Genomic DNA, 17574 nt, shown 5'->3' with positions numbered 1-17574 from the left:
TGGATGTCTTTGGACTATACTCTGCCGGACAGTGGGAGACTTAGCCCTGTGTGTGTAAATTGTTTCAGAGCTTCTTTCCCAACTGGTATGGAAAAGACTGAGTTTGCCAAGTCAGGAGCCGCATACCTTGTAATCGAGGAGTTATTAATCTGCTTGATCAAGGTTACCACACTTAGCATAGCAGCTGCCATCAGGGTTAATGCCTGGTTAAGTCTGGTCGTCTACAGTCATTCTCAGGATCCATTCCGTGTCTGCCAGTGCTGGGCTTGAATTAAATGGAGGTCTGAGAGACACTGCCATCCCTGCATCTTTTAGGCCCTTCATGGTGTACTGATACCGGCCATACTGCTCCCCCAGGTGACATTATTATTCATTTATTATCTTGGTCATGGGGCAGGAGCCTCCTGGATTCTGGCAGGTTCGGAGGTTTCCATTTGTCCTTCCCTGTTGCAATGGCCCTCACTCCATAGACCAGGAACCCAATATAGGGGATGACTTTAATTGCCAAGTATATCAATCACAAATTACATACTTGGGCACTGGGAAAATGACTACTGGGTGGGGTCCAATGACCCAGTGGGCCCACTATGAGCTGGAATTTATCTCTAACTATTTATTTCCTGACTGATGAAGGCCCCCACTCCAATGGGATCATGATGACATTTTGGGGCTCCACATACTAATGTGCATTTAAACTCTATGTTTAATAGTCCTAGAAATATTTGCTGACAGTCACCCAAGTAAATAGCCATAGGTACTTTGGGAGCAGAACTAAGGAAATTGTCACAGTATATATTTGCCAAAATCCTGCAGTCCTTTTTCTTAGGAACCCAGTAAACTTTTCATTTAATGTTTCCAGATTGGAAGAATTAATATTGTTAAAATGTCCATATCACCTAAAGCAATCTATAGATCCAATGCAATCCCTATCAAAATTTCAATGGCATTTTTCACAGAAATAGAATTAAAAATATATTAAAATTTGTATGGAATCCCAAAAGACCTCGAATAGCCAAAGCAAATCTGAGAAGAAAGAACAAAGCAGGAGGTATTACACTCCCCAATTTCAAACTATATTACAAAGCTATAGTAATCAAAACAGTATGATATTGACAGAAAAACAGACTCACAGATCAATGGGACAGAATTGAGAGCCCAGCAATAAACTCATATCGATATGGACAACTAATTTACTACAAGGAAGCCAAGACTATTCCTTGGGGAGTGTTGGGACCTCCCATGAATTTGCTGAGTAACTAATATGTTCAAGACTCTGTGGGCAGAAAGTTGGGGGGGGGGGGAAATGAGGCATAAATGTTGCCTTAGAACGCTTCGATTCAGGTGAGAGAGTTACCAAGTAAATGCAGGTAACTCTAATAGAAGATAGAATGTGGTAAGGGCTCCAGCTGAGATTTGGGCAGGTATGGGGTGCAGAGAAAGACGACTAAGCTAACCCAGAACACAGCCACTTATTTTCCACCCTGTGCTCTTCGCTGTTGGATCAGTGGCTTCAAGCCTTTTCATCAGGGAGCTCCCAGCCCCTAGCCTGGCCTTTGCCACAGCATTAAGGGTACTTTGCATCCTACCTTCCCACTGTGAGCTTCAAACCAAGGCATCGACCCCCAGGAAACTGCAGGGCTGTGTCAAGGCCCAAAGGGTGTTTGAACCCCTATCAGAAGGGTAAGGGTAAGACGTGGGAAAGGGCTCTGGTGGATTATTGCCGTCCAGGCGCAAACTCGTCCACACCTACAGCCACCTCCTTGGTATACACTCTTCTTCCACATTGACCCTGAGCCTGGCCATGTGACCGGCTCGGGGCAATGAAACAACAGCAACACAAGTGGAAACCTGAAAAGTGCTTGTGGCTTGAGGTTTGCCTTCTCTTACTTCCCTTGGGGACCCACATGTGAATCAGACTAACCTGCTGGCCGAAGAGAGTCACTGGCACAGTGTCCCTGTCACTACAGCAGACAGCCATTCAGCCCACAGGTAGGGTCTCCTAGCTGCTGACAGCTGACTGGACGGAGTGGTGAGTGAGGCAAGCGTAGACCAGCGGAACTGCCTGAGCAAGCCCCGCCCTCACTGCGGACCCATAGAAACACGCGCTGAACAAGTGGTAATTTTTAAGCCACTGTTATGGGATGGTTTGTTGCATAGAAATTTATTGTGTATAACAGAGACATAAGTTGGTATGTAGAAGTTGGATGCTGTCATAAAAAAGCAAATTCATGAGGCCAAATGTTGTGTCATTCGCGTACTCCTAGCTGCTTCTCATAAGATATAGGATGCATGTGGTGAGGCAGAAAAAGAATCTATTCCTGCCAAACACTTTAGTTCTAGACTATTGTTTCCAGAAGGTCAGGCCCCAGAGGGGGCAGAGAAGGGTGGAGGAGATGGACAGGAGGAGAAACCTGAGTCTTGAACAGAAGGAAGCTGCATCATACTTCCTGGCTAGTGAGGGTGAATCCTGGACCCTAAAGGTGGAATGGTAAACATGCACCCAGGCTGAAGACCCTCTAAGCTATCACACAAGTGGCCAAATCCCGTGCCCAAATGTCACCCCCAAAGGACATGAATCTTCTGGGTCTGTAGGGCCACTGGATGATGGAGCCTATGTGGACCGGTGTTTAAGAAGTAGGTGGCCCTGCAAACCTTTGTCCCCAACCCATGCCTTGGCACCAAAGCCCAGGGATTCTGACCCAATCTTCAGAAGTGGAGAGAGGGTTAGGGGACCCAGAACAAGTTCAGGCTAAACTTTACCACCATTGGAGCAGAGTGAGAGCTCTGCACCCTAACTTTGCATTATAAGCAATAAAGAAATCGTATTTTGGTACTAATTTGGGGTAGTTACATTACAACACACTCCTTTACTTTCAGTGATTGTCATGGGAGTCAAGATTTAAAAGCTCACCTCTTTGCAACGAGAGGACATTATTTAAATGATATGAGCAATCATATTAATATTATACAGTCATTATGTAATATTTACTGTTTTCTATAGGGGTGAGATTCAGTAAACCAGCGGCCGGTTGCACTTGGCCAGCTTGCGGTTTGAGTCACTGCATCGCTTGCTGTCTAGCCATCTGTAATTAGACTTAATTTGTTTGCAGTTTGGTCCATCCTGATATTCATCTGTTTTCTCCCCTCGCTGATTAACTGAAGAACTCTGTTCCCTTTCTCAAGGCCACCCGCACCTTGTTAATTAACAACATCCTAACCTGGGAAAGAGCAATCTCAATCCTCAGGCTCCCGGGCACTGGAATCCAATTTACAACTTCTTGCAGTTTTTACTGGTGATGCATTCAAGTCCCAGGCCTCGATGGCCGAAGCCGAGTCTGGAGTCCGGAGATAACATCGCCTTCAAACAGACCAGACCCCAGGAAGGATGTCAGCCCTCAAACCTGCCTGACTGACTCCCCCTTTCCTATAGCAGTGAGTGCAGCTGTCCGCTCTCAGACTCTGGACTCTGCCCTGGCAACCACCCCCACCCCTACCGGTGTTTCTCTCCTTACAACCTGTGGCAACCATCATCTTTAGGCACGGCCATGGGCATTTTCTCTCTGCCCTAACTTTCATAAAAAACTTCTTCTGTAGAGTCTGTGAATGCTTTCATGTTTTGCGAATAACCAGGGGTTAATTCCATGCCACGACATTTTTGTTATTATTATCATGGCTTCCGCTGTGCTAAATGCTTTACATGCATCACTTTATTTAATCTTCCTAGAACTGTATGAAATAGGTATTATTATTCCATTTTACAGATGAGCGCTTTAAGGCTTCAGGGAGGTAAGTACTTAGTTTCCTGACCTCTGAGTCTGAGCTTTTACTCACTACACTATGTTGCAAATTTGTCTTCAGAAGAAGTAACTCTGACCGCACAGATTCCAAGAGAATTATAATCAGGAAGGGTGTAGAGATGACCAAAGCCAGACTCCTTATCACAGGGATGGGGAAACTGAGGGCTAGAGGGGGAAGGGTTGAGACTTGAGCCCGGGTTCCTGACTCCTGACCACTGTTCCCCGCACAGATGGTAGAGGATTCTCACTTCCCTACCCCGAGGTGCTGACCTTACAAAGTGCCAGCAAGTACTGTGGACTAAAAGGGTGACATGCATTGTCTCGTGTAATCCTCATGACAACCCCGGGAGAGAGGATTTATCCTCATTTTAAATATGACAAAACTGTGGTCTCTGAAAGTTATTATCTTGCCCAGGGTCCTGGACGCTGAATGGTACAGTCAGCATTTGCAAGTAAGACTCTTTTAGGAAGCTTGTGCTTTTAGCTCCTATTGTGTCTGCCTGGGGAGAGCAGTGCTCATCCAGGGTCAATTCCCAGAGGTTGATTTTCCATGAGTTGGGGCCTGCAGGAGCATTTCCACATCTTTAGACCAGCCCCTCCCTCTCCTGCTGCACCGGGGGGCCTAGGTAAGGCCTGGCCTGCTCACTTGTGCGCAAAGAGCTCTCATTCTGCTCTTCTCCGGTTTGTGTCTCCAGGGGACTGCTAAGTGTTCTGCTGGCCTGAGGCTCGAGGCTCGTGCCAAGAGCATCTAACTGCCAGTGACAGCTCCCTGCCTCCCTCTGTGGGAAACACAGCATTCTGCTTGGGGGCAGGGGAGGGGAGAACCAGCAGGAAGCCAGGGGCATGGGGCGTGACCTGTTCATTAATCTGACAGAAAGGCCAGGACACCTCCAAGGCTAGGGAGCTAGGGTTTTCCGGGAAGGGGAAGAAATGGTCCTCGGACCCTCTAAGTGACCCAGGGTCCAGGAGGGAGGCCACGATGAAGGTTTGCTTTGCTTTGCTTAGGACGTAGTGGGCCTTTCTTGTCAGTCAACACCCAACCCAAAGACTATGGAAATTTGCCGTGTGGTTAATTTTAGGTGTCAACTTGACTGGGCCAGTAGCTGGTAAGACATTATTTCTGAGCATGTCTGTGAGGAAGTTTCTAGAAAAGATTAGCTTTTGAATGGGCCGACTGCTTAAAGAAGAAGCCCTCACCAACATGGGCGGACATCACCCAATCTGTTGAGGGCCTGAATAGAACAAAACAGTGGAGGAGGAAAGGTGAATTTGCTTTTAGCTGGAGCTGAGACATCCATCTTCTCCTGCCCTCAGACATCAGTCTCCTGGCTTTTGGACTCAGACTGGAAGGCATACCATTGTCTCCAATGGTTCTCAGGCCTTCGGACCCAGATTGAATTACACCACCGGCTTTCCTGGTTCTCTGGCTTGCACATGGCAAACCTGGGACTTCCTCGCCTCCATAATAGTGCATACCAGTTCCTATAATATATCTCCTCGTACATATCTCTCTATATATATCCTATTGGCTCTGTTTCTCTGGAGAGCCCTGACTAACAGAGCTGCCGTGGACAGGAACAGTGCCATGCACGTGCCTGGAGGTAGAGATGCACTCCCAGATCCCTCTCGTGTCCCTGATAGAAGGACCCAGAGAGAACAACTCTTCCCAGCCTCTCTCTCAATGCACAATGGGGAAACCCAGCTCCAACATGAAGCAGATATGTCTGCATCTCCTATTTGCTCAAAAGGCACTGGCAGGGGACAATGTGTCTTTACCATCAGGCTTTAGAAAGTTCATTTACCATGCATAGCAGCATTATTTCTAATTGTTAAAAACTAGAATCAACTCACATGTCCAGCGTTAGTAGAATAAATTAATGTATTAGTAGGATAAGTAAATTGCGATATACAGGCATATCTCCTTTTGTGGTGCTTTATTGTGCTTCATAGATGTTGCATTTTTTACAAATTGAAGGCAAGACCTTCCACCAGCTAAAGCTTATGGCTCACTTTACTTTGGTATTTACTTCATTGCAGTGGTCTGGAACTGAACACTCAATGTCTCTGAGGTATGTCTGTATCCATACAACAGAATGCTATACAGCAATGATAAAAGAATAAATTGCCACTATAGGCCATGAAATGAATGAATCTCCCAGGTAATGTCAAGCTCAAAAAGCCAGGACAAAATAGTATATACTGTGTAAGTCCTATAATGTAAAGTTCAAAATCAGTCTAGCTAACGTATGGTGACCGCCATCAGAACAGGGGTTGCCTTGGTGAGATAGGTAATGACTGCACAGCTTCTGGCGTGCTGGGAATGCACTGTTAAGTTGATCTGTGTGGTGTGGTTGCACGAGCAAAAATGTGTAAAAATTGATTTGCACTCTAAGTATTTGTATTTTTCTATATGCATGCTATACCTCAATAAAAAGGTAAAGACACACGGTGAATGTCCCTTGAGCGTGTGTACGTAAAATCATGTGTACGTACGTCCAGAAACTCTGAAAGGCAAGACACACGATATTGAGAGCGGGTAGATCTTTGAGTCAGAAATTTGAGTGCTTTTTACTTTTGTTAAAAAGAAACCCATAGGCCCCCAATGGCATCACTTGTGCTAAAGCCCATGATACCAAACCGAGATTTAATACCTGATTTCATTGTAGTTTCAGCCTCTCCCAGAAATATGATCTTAATCAACCAGTCTGGAATTTTCTGCTCAAGCACCAGGAAGGTAATCTGTCACCTGGGCCCTCCATCCCTGACCCCCAAAGGAAGAAGAGGCAATCTGCATGATAAAACCTTGCCTTTCCTTTCCACCCACAAGAATATGTCCTGCTTGAAAAATAATCCTTTCTTTTCCTTTGCTAATCACTGCCCCACCCCCACACCCCACCCTTCTACCTGTAAAATCCTTCCATGTTTTGTCCATGCCTTGAGCACCCTTCCAGCTGCTAGATGGGATACTACCCAATTCACACATCACTTAACAAAGCCAACGAGATCTTAAAATGTCCTTGGTTGAATTTTGCTTTTTGAACACTGTTTTTCTACTTTTCCGTATTGGTTGAAACTTTGTTTATAATGAGCATGTAATATTTTTATAATCAGAAAAAAAGTTACTTTTATCTTGGGCAAGATATAGTTGACGCAATTATATCTTGTGGACTGAATGTATAACCCCATTGTTTCATTAGACCTGGAAGTGGAGATTCGGTGAGAAGTCCTTTGAAGCTTCTTCTCTAACTATAGAAGAAAGGTTTTAACCTCATAAAGGGCTGTGTCCTTGGGAGGCATCTGGGGCTCAGGAGCCCTGCCCTAGTCTGGCCAGGTCTTGGCCACTGTAGGAGAGGCTGGGGTTTCTTGGGAAAGTTGTCTGAGCACGGAGACTGGGGTGTGAGGGTGCCAACACCAAAATCTTCACAGGCACGGTCACCCTCACGACAACTTCCAGGAGACCACTGTGTGTCTGGCTCTGTGCAGGTATTTAAGTAGGTCATCTACTCTTCAGTCCTATACAGGAAGTATTAATGGCTGCATTTAGTAGAAGGGGAAACAAAGGTTGGCCCACGGTCCCACAGATGGTGTGGCAGAACCAGATGGAGGCTGAGAAAGAGGTTCTGGGGTAAGGGCTTTGGAGGTACTGCATATGACAGCGTGGGTCCAAATACACACAGATATGTTTCCTGCCAAGCCTGACGCCTGGACAAGCACAGCACGTGCCTGGCCTGCCTTTCTGGACATCGCCATACTCGCGTACTAGCCCTAGGTCCCGACGCCAGCCTCTCAAAAGGCCAGAGTGCCTGAGCCTGTAGAAGGGAGAAGGCAGCTGGGCTTGGTGGGAAAAAATGGACAGGCCCTTTTCAGGATAGATTCAGGAGTTGAGACTATGTTCTCTCGTCGCCCTTATGATGGAAGACTTCCTGGAGAAGGTGTCCAAATGAGGATGCCTAGGAAATGGACTGCTACACATCCTTCGATCAGGGAGCTGGGAGCCCTGAGGAAGCTGCTGACTAACCCTCCAGAGTCACCTCCTCTGCCTGTCCATCTAAAAGTCTGACTTGGAAAGACACCTCTGGATTCACATGGAAGCTTTGAACGGAGAAGCACGGGGGCTCTGAGTCTACCAGGTTTTAAACTTTGTCTCCTGAAACACGGGCATGTCAAGAGTCTCTGAGGCCACAGAGTATGGATCTAGGTAACACTCCCTCCTACCTCCCTTCCAAGGAACATCTTACTTAATTCTTTTATTAGATTAAACATTGGGTCTCAACCAGAGGCCATTTTGCCTCCTAGGGAACATTTGGAAATGTCTGAAGACATCTGTGGCTGCCATGGCTTAGGGAGTGCGACTAGCATCCAATGAGCAGAGGCCAGGGATGCTGCCCAGCGCCCTACAGGCCAGTCTCCCACAATTACCCGCCCCCAAGGTCAGCTGAGAAATCCTGGGCTAAACCCTACAATATAGCCTATATTTGACACCTTTGATTTACAAAAACAGTGATTTCATATGATTCATGTTGGGTTGTTACAGATTTCAGTTCCAAATTGTTCTTACACATTGCAAACTACACGTATTCATCAAATCCAAACCCCTCACTGCACAGATGGCAAGAATGTGGTCCAGAGAGGATAAGGGGATTTTCCAAGGTCACACAGCAAGTGAGCGTGGATCCGGACCTGAACACGGGCCCCTGCTCCCCTGTGGACCCTTCCTGTCAGTATACACAGAGGCCTGCTCCCATCACAGGCTGCTTCCAGCCGCGGGAAATGGCTGCTTCCCCACTTGCTGCTCTGATGCCCGGCCCAGCAGTTGGTTCAGAGAGGGCTGCTTCCTACCAAAAACTTGGTCTGACATTCATCCAGAACGCAAAAGAAAATCTGTTTGCTTAAAAAGAAAGAAAAGAGGGAACAAAAGAACCTTATCCACCAGCAGCCAGCTGGAGGAAATTCAGTGAAATTAATACCCGCTCACGTGGCTCAAGAGAGAAAAGGCCTGAGAAGCACGTAGAGAATAACAAGGCTTTCCTCTCGAGGAATAAATAGCTTTGCGTCAGATGGTCAAGGAGCTTTCACTCGGAAACAATGAGCCGGGTGCCATCCCATAATAAAACCTGGGCAGGGGCCTGCGGGAGTCCAGGGCCACTTGTCCTCCAGGAAAAAGACAATTGTGATGCCACAGCCACTTCAAGGGGCTGAGGACACACGGTCGATAGCAGAGTTCTGCTTGTCCGAGTGGGGAAGAAACTTGGAAATCACCCAGGGGAAAAGACGCAAGCCGAGCGAGGCAGACTTGGGCTGAGAAACACGAGTCCAACTTGCCCGCACTCTGCAGCCAGAAGCCGGGGCTCTGCGTGGCAGTTTACGTGCCACCTTGAACTTAACCTGCACACACGCATTTTAGTACTAGGACACGTACATTCCATCTACCCAGCGCTTCGCCTAAGCTTTATTTAAATGCTTTTCTAAAAAGTGCATCTGGAAAGTGCTCATCTAGTCTCACGTCCTCATTGAATGATGGGGAAACTGAGGCATAAAGCGGGAGAAGGGTTCGCCTGAGACAGGGGAAGAGCTGCTCACCTCTCCCATTTCCCACACAGGGAAAGAGATAGAGGCAGAAAGCAAAGACTTTGGAAGCATCCTGTTCAAAGTTTTGGAGTTTTGTTGTTTTAAAAGGTTTACGCTAAAGTTAAAATAAACACCTACAGCCACAAACACACAAAGCCACTGACCATTCGGTTTGGGAAGCAGATGCCCCATCCTCATGGAGGAAGTCTTCCCCTTACAAAATGCACCTCAGCTCTGGCCTCTCCAGATTTCCTATTTCTTGAGGTCCCAAATATTTCCCCTGGTGTCCTGAGCGCGCGCCCACAACACTGGCGGCCTGGAATCACCTGCCGAGACCTGGATTCCTCAGTTTCCCTCTGTTGGTTTCCATGGTGAACACTTGCACCTCCCATTTTATGTGCAGGATATAGGCCAACCCAAGGGTCCTTGAAAATGGGTTTTCTGACCCCACGAGTGTTGACCCTCTTTTGCTCTTATGCATCAATGGATTTTATTTTAATTTCAAGGTTTACAATTACGTTGCAGCTGCTCTGGGATTGTTTGTGTGTCAGCACGTGGCTTTAGCAGCCAGCCACAGCCCAAATTCTGCATCCTTGTTCCTTTCAACAGTGAACGACAGAAGCCTTGGTGAGCCTTGTGATGAAGAGCAGGAGAGTTTACTCTCAAATGAAGCCCTTCCCCTTTGATCTCAGCCTTTTTGATGATGCCTTTGACAGTGGAGCGCTGCTTTGATCTTTCACCTGCCAGAAGCCACCAAAGATTTTCCACATTTTCTGCTCTGCGTAGAGTGAAATGGAAATTTCACCACCTGGCAGGCGAGGGCAGCCAGTGGCAGGGAATGGGAAATGTGACCATCCACTCTCTAACGGAGACTGGACACTTTGGGAGGCTGTGATCAATGGGGCATGGAATGGACAATAGAAATGTTCTTACATGCTGCCTTTTGTCCAGTTTGGGACAAAACTGGTGGGAAGCAATGGCACAGCTTCCCCACTGAACACCAGCACTGACCTCCTAACGACCCGCCCATAGAAGACGTGAAGGTAAATGAAAGAAGACGTCACTCTGGTTTCTTCTCTCGGTCCTGACAAACGTTCTGTGAAATCATTGTTTATTTAAAGCTTCCCCGAAAGATATTCACAGTGGAGTAGGGTTATTATCAGAGGCATCATTCACAGCTGTCTGAGTCCTGGGCCTGGTGAGGTTTGAAGGGGATGCAGAGGACACAAAAGTGTGGTCCCTGCCAGATACAAAACTTAAGTCCCTTGATTTACAGGAAAGCATGAAGGGCATCCTCAGAATTTCCATCTCCCCCTGCTGCCTAAAATGGCACCGTTGGTGATTTCTTCTTTACCACACAAATGCCTTATAAGGATGTATAAGGATGGATAGTCTATGATGAAAAAAATCTAAGAAGCTATTGCAATCATGTAAACAACAATAACATAGCTTCAAAATAGATAAAGCACAACCAGCCAGAAAAATAAGGGGGGAAATGACAGGTTAATGGACAAAAAAATATGGGGAAATTGAAATGGTCTCTATGTATAGTGAGTATATCCCATTATATAGAAAAGGAAAGTGAGGCTCAGAAAAACTCAGTCACTTGCCTGCGGTAACACAGCTAATAAGTGATGGAGTTGGGATTCAGCCAGGTTTGTCCGATTGCTCTTAACCATTACATGACACTGGTTCTTCACTGCTGAAATGAAAACACTCACCTGGCACAGCGTACTACCAACAGATCCCTCATTCTACAAGTTTCAGGCCAGGTCTCCCCTTCCCCCCAGGCAGAAGTCAGCATCCATGTTTCTAGTGCCTACCTTCCCATCCACCTCTCGAGAAGACAGGGAGCACAAGGCTGGCAACTTGTCTTGTCTTTCTCTGGATCCCCAACTCCTATCATTACGTCTGACCCAAAGAGAGTACCAGGATATTTTATTAAATTGAATTGAACAGACTGGCAAAAATAAGCCAAGTTTTACCACACCTACACTCCACCCATGCAAACAGAGGCACCTGGCCACTTGAGTCTCAAGTTTTATAAACTTTCTTTCTAAACAGGCTGCTAAATGAACCAGGTCTTCTTCCTACAGCAGCAAAGTCTGTCCTCGTCACCGATGGTGCTCCTGGGCCCAGCATCCAGGCCTTCATCACACAGGCGACTTCCTCTGCAGACAAATTATGGCTGGTTCCCAAGATGGTGTCGTCAAGGGAGGGGAAATTTGTGGTTGGGGTTTTTGAATTCCTAGTTTTCCTTTTCTCCAGGATACCCTAGTACCCCACGAAGGATCTCTAAATCAGATGTTAAACGTGATTCTTCCTTCCATGACCAGGTCAAACCCCAATTTTGCCAAGAAAGCTCTCTACCAGGTTCCTCTGTGTTCTGCAAGAAGGCCTGGAACGTAGGTAGATTTGGGACTTCATATCTAGCTGCTGACACAAAGCCCCTGTGACTACAAAGCCATATCCTCAGTAGAGAATAAAGAAAGCAATCATTAATTAAGAAGTGGGAGGAAAGGGAAGTGTTTTGTATTCATCTCCTGTGAAATCCTTTGATGCTTTAAACAGGCTATCTCATTTAATCGTTGCATTATTGACTCCATGTTACTTATGAGAACATTGAAACTCAGAGAAGTTAACCCCTTTCCTCTACATAATAGCCTGCAGTCTCAAACAACACAGACAGTACATTCGACAGACTCTGTTACCAATCGATGGTCAATGAGGGGGTCTCTTGTGTATCACACACTCTCTGGGCACCAGAGAGACACATGGACTTAAACAAGACAGGATCTTGCTGAGATTGTCCCTGTTTCCTGGAGAGAGCATTTGGGGAGAGGGACGTTGATTGATGTGGGTTATAATAATACTTATTGTCTGTAATTATTCCTTGAATTCCAGACAAAATGGGCCCCCCTGAGCTGCAGCTGTACAGAATGTCTGGATTGTCCCACACAGCAAAGACTGGGGGCTTTGCTGGGAAAGGAGCTGAGTGGGGACAGACAGGTGTCTCCATTCAGTAAATATGTATTGAATCCATGCTCCACACCAGACCGTGGCGGGGCAGGGAGAGGAAGGGCACAAACTCGAACAAAAATGCAGTTTCTTTTTATGTCAACTACATGTTTGCTTAAGAAATGCCGCAATTTAAAAAAAAACAAGAGTGTTGTTTTGCTTTGAAGGGACTAACAGGCACATGAGCGCAAACAGTGCCTCATAATCGGGGTGTGCTGGGGGAGCCAGGAAGACTTCTCGGAAGAGGTGACAGTGCAGCTGGGTCTTGTAGGCCCGGTCTCGTGTGGCTGTCCATCCGTGGACAAGGAGCCGAGAGTGGGGGCGGGAGTCCAGGCAGGGGCGGTCGCCTGGGGGGAAGGCTGCGAGGCACGAGTGAGCGCGACGGGCAGGGAGTTCACTGTCCTGCCACGTGCTGGCTGAGAGACCTGTTTATTTCTCTGTGCCTCAGTTGCCTCTTTTATGAGATAGAGAGAATAATCGTTCCTACCCATAAGGTTGTGGTAAAGACGAAATGCTTTCTGCACTGTTCTCCCAAACACCGGAGCTTCCTCACCCTGCTTCTTTCTCATCCTGCCCGAATCCTATAGGTCAGCATCCAGATGGAGATTTCTTGCTCCACGGCACCCTCCCTAACGACTGGAGTCCACACTGACCCTTCCCTTCTTGTATGTTCAGACTCCTGACCCCACAGCTTAGTACATCTTGGGTGCTGTACTGACCATGAGCACTGACCTGTACGTCTGATTCTCCATGTAGACAGGGGTCCCACAGAGGCCTCTCTACTTCCCCACCCACACTGGGCACAGACACGAGCCGCAGAGGGTCTCCCCTTCTCCCTTGGGGGCTGAAGGCAACACCCCTTCCTCTCTGTCTCTTCATTCCACATACAAATTTCCCAAAGAGAACAAAGAAAAGCTGCTCTTATTTTTCCAAAGAGAATTAAACATAAAGAGAATCTAGAACAGGGAAGAACGTTCCACATTTATAGGCATGAGGAGAGAAGAAAGGTGATGGGATTTGTAACAAGCCCGCAAAAGACGGTTTTCATTTGCCTGGGTTTGGCTCAAGGCTATATAACCCATGGTCTCTGAGAGGCACTGCCCTCCACCCCTCCCACCAGAGTTTTGGGGATGACTAGGCCCCAGGGAGCTTGGGTGGACTGCCTCATTCTTTTCTATGTGTCCTTAATCCACGAGGGCCAGGGGCAGAGGGCTAGAGTCTCCCCTCCACACCACTTCCCACAGGAACAGGAGAGAGAAGGAGGGCAAAGTAGATTTACTGCTTTCAATACACTCCTCACAGTCATCAGCAAAACCAACCTGTATCTAGAGGTTAAAATATATCAAAAGTAAAGCAGGAACGACTGCAGTTAGACACCAGGGAGAACAGGCAGACTGCTGTGGTAGAACACACAAAGGTGGCAGAGAGAACCTATGGGTATTGAAGGGCAGGGAAAGGTAACCTCAGGCCAGCAGCGGTGGCTGAGGATGTACATATGCCTGGAGAGAGAGGGACCCATCTGATCATCTCTTGAGTGCTGTTCTAGTTCTGAGGTTCCATGAATAAGTAAGAGGGGCCTCCAGGTGGAGCAAATGACAGAGGTGGTTGGCAGCTGACACAAGGCCTGCACCCCCACCCCCACCCCGACCCTGGGAAGTCAGGAAATCTGAATTCAGTTTCTTCTGCTGGCCTTGGAAGCTCATTCCTTCTCTGGGCTCAGTGCCACTACCCTGCAAATAAGGGTGATCTCTAAGGGACCCCTAGCTCTGCCTTCCAAGACAGTCTGAGGGTTTACTGTATGCTGAGACCATTGGACACATTGCCTCATGAGTGACCGGCATGGGCTGGTCACCCCGTGCCAGCACATTAAGAGACACTCAGCGTTGCTCCCTCACTATGGGCGGGCCACAGTCGCAGGGAGCCCAACATGCCATGTGGACATTAGCGGCACCAGGTGTGTGACGAGGGAGACATCTGCTACCAGTCTCCCCACCTCAGAACACAGGGAGCAGCGGTGATGTGCCCGCAGCGGGACCCCCTCCACAAGCCCCTCCCAGCTAAGAGGCATCCTGCAGCCCAGTCCCCTATCTAAACACATGATGCAGCCGATTCTAGCAACTGCTGGTCTGAGAGACACTGCGGTGATACCAGCCAAGTGCCTGCTTACCCCACACCTGCAGAGCAGCCATGACCCCGTGACTCAGTGAGGACGCCCTCTGTCTCATCTCTCCAAGTCCTCTTCAGCACATGAAGCTCAGCTTCAGTCCACCTCCTCCAGGAAGCCTTCTCTGACTATGCCGGTCCACACTCATCTGCCCCTTCTCTGAGGACCTGTACCATTTACTGCCTGAGCCCCAGAAATACCATGGGACGCATGCTCTGTTGGGAATCTTCTGCTCTTTAGCATTAACTTTGTTGCCTCAATCATGACATAACCTCCATGAATATCACATGGGGTCCAGGAGCCTGGAGAGATTACATAAAACCCAAACTTCCCACATGCGTAGCATTTGGAAGTAAACTTAGTTAGGATAAAAATTAAACTGCAGAGACGCCTCACTATCTAGTGGTTTGAAGAACGTAGAAGTTGATTTCGCTTCCTGAAGAACCACAGCTGCTCTGCTGTTGCTGGGCTCACACCCCTCAGCTCCCCTGACCTCTCCATGCCCACCAGCCTGGCGCCTGACGGCCAGCATCTGTGTCTTTGGCAGAGGGCTGCCCTTGGGCTACTGGTGTTCACTGTGCCCACAGCACAAAAAACCGGAAGTGCCTAGGAGCTGATGCAGCTCAGGGACTGATGGGATGACAATAAACATGGCCCAGTTCCCTCACCCTTGGCTGGGCCTGAAGGTTGTATGTTACACTTTTCCCAGAGCTTCCCCGTGGAGTTAGGCCCTAGTCATCCACTGCAGTGGCTAGGCCTTACTGGCTGCCTTGTCTCCCCTTTGTCATCTCCCCACTCACCTGCCAGTGCCCTGTGCCTTCCCCAGCAAACCACACGCACTCAATCCTCTTCTTAGTACATGGACCCAGGTTCCCTCCATCTTGTTGCTCTGCCACCCTCTGCCCCATCACCAGCATGTCACCTTGCTCTGCAACATGCTGAGGCGCTTCCATGCCCTGGCTTATAGAAAAGAGAAGAGAGAAGACCTCAGGGAAGCCATTTCCTATATGTGAGTGCATAAAAGTTGTACCCATCCCTACCTCTCACATGTCCTCGGTGACAGCGTCACTGCAGGGAGGCTGGAAACAGGCCCAGCTTAAAGTCTATCAATCTGGGTGAGGAGAAATTATCATAGTGGATGGTTTACAGTCTGCTACAGAAATGAAATAACACCTGCACGTTTATTGGGCTCCAAAATGTGCCAAAATACAAGTACTCTGCCACGTGCTTTCATGTGCTGCCTTGTCGAACACTCACAACACAATGAGAGCATTACTGCTGTCTTTTATTGATAGAGAAACTGAGGCCCTGAGAAGCTCAGTCTCTTGCCTGACGTCACACATGAGCATTAAGGGGAGAAGTCAGGATCAGAACCCAGGTCTGGCTAATGGATCACTTCACTCCATGTTTATTCTGCTTTTTCGCTCTATAAATGCATTTTATCTGATTCAATATCCTTACTTGGAAGGTAGCAAAATTGGGGTCCAGAGAAGGGCAGGGACTCACCCCCGATCACCCAAGAGCAAAAAGCCAGACGCCAGGGCTCCTGGCCATCCGCCAGCAACTTCATTCATGGAGCCTGCTCTGGGCCGATTGCTTCCCTCAGTGCTGCTCTGACTCAGACCAGGCGGAGCGACGTGCATCCATCCTGTGGACTCACCGAGTCCGGAGCCTTAAACCACAACAGCATCTAAAGGTTCCAAATAGAAAATCTACCAGTCGAGGTGGCAGTGATGGCCCAGTGTCCCTTGCTACTGGACACCATCCCCCGCCTCAGCTCCCAGGCCTTGAAGCGGCTCCCTGGCCTCTCCCGGGAGGAGGGGAGCATTTATTCCCTGGAGCCTGGCTGCAGACAGGCAGGAATTAGATGGGGGGGGGGGGGGGGCGGGATCAGGCCACCAGGGTCCCCAGCTCCTTCATGAAGTCATTCCCCTTGCTGTCGTCAGTGTCAGTTGCCTAGCAACTGCCTCTGGCAGATGGTGGCACTGAGAGCATGCCAATCTCTCCCACAGCTAAAAATACATTCCGACGACAACGGGTCTATTTTAAAAGATACAATGCGCTCCCGACGTCTTTCCTTGTCTGCGAGGAACTGTGCTGTGCCAGGTCTCTCTGGGCATCTGATTTTGGCTGACAGGGTAGAAGGGAGCATTTGAGGAAAGGAACCCAAGGCCAGGCACCATGGCGGGGCTTAGAAAATTGTCATGGAGCGGGAGGAGGGAGAGGCAGAAGAGAAGAGAGAGGAAATAGCGAGACGGGAAGTAAACATCTGGTAGTCGGCAGCAAGCCCTTTACTTTGGCTGGATTTTTTAACACTCAGGAAAGTGGGGTTAGGAAGAAACATCATGGAATCACAGAAGCCCAAAGCCGGAAGGGACCCAATTCCATTTTCCAGTTGGGAAAGCAGAGGCGTGAGGTGAGATGGGTTGGCTCTTTGCTCTTGCTCAGGGTGCAGGGACCAGGATTCCCAGGTGTGGGCATCGTGCCTGAGGCCCTCAAACTCCGTGTGCATTTCTACTGTCAAGTTTTCACATACCACCTCACCGTGGGCTTAGCCTGTCCATGTAACTACCAGGTTTCTTCTGTATAAAGGGAGTAGTGAGTCCATTCGTGCCTGCATTTAGCCATTCATTTATCTAACAAATACTTATTGAACACCTACTGCCATATTGTACCAAGCTCTGGAGATACAGTCGGGACAAATACACATGGTCCCCGCTTCCTGGGGCTTGTGGCTCAGCAGGCATTGAGCCAGTAAACACAGGGCGTCTCATGCTACAGACATCAGAGCCAGATCCCGGTTGAAGCCTGCTTACCAGCTCTACAACCAAAGGACACTTAATTAGGGTTGCAAGATAAAATAGAGGAAGCCCAGTTAAATTTGAATTTCAGATGAACCCCATTTTTAAAGATGTAAGTATGTCCCCCGTACTGCATAAATAAAATTTAGCTGAGTCTCCTGTATTTTTATTTGCTAAATCTGGCAACCCTACACTTAATATCACTATTGATCAGTTTCCTCATCTC

The 17574-nt window shown here is 48.1% G+C and overlaps 1 protein-coding gene across 5 annotated transcripts in view; it reads right to left on the bottom strand.

Annotated features, from left to right (window-relative positions):
- CES5A (carboxylesterase 5A) overlaps positions 1-17574 on the bottom strand; it is a 215979-nt gene that overhangs the window by 25822 nt on the left and 172583 nt on the right. For 2 of the 5 annotated variants that reach the window (XM_074314846.2, XM_074314845.2), the window contains exon 1: positions 1922-2058. The exons of 1 other annotated variant lie outside the window; for it this stretch is intronic. Coding sequence is in view for 1 of the 4 variants with exons in the window: in XM_074314841.2 (XP_074170942.2) it covers positions 14551-14608 (58 nt within the window). In the remaining 3 variants the exon portion in view is untranslated. Of the gene's footprint in view, positions 1-1921; positions 2060-14550; positions 14706-17574 lie in introns of those variants that run through there. 2 more of the 5 variants (XM_074314841.2, XM_074314844.2) reach the window with 2 other exon arrangements.

The sequence above is a fragment of the Rhinolophus sinicus genome, chromosome 8 (genome assembly GCF_057876585.1).
Source record: "Rhinolophus sinicus isolate RSI-liver-muscle chromosome 8, RSI-T2T, whole genome shotgun sequence".
NCBI classification, from domain to species: domain Eukaryota; kingdom Metazoa; phylum Chordata; class Mammalia; order Chiroptera; family Rhinolophidae; genus Rhinolophus; species Rhinolophus sinicus.
The sequence above is the reverse complement of the archived record's forward strand: the minus strand, read 5'-3'. Positions and strand labels throughout refer to the sequence as shown.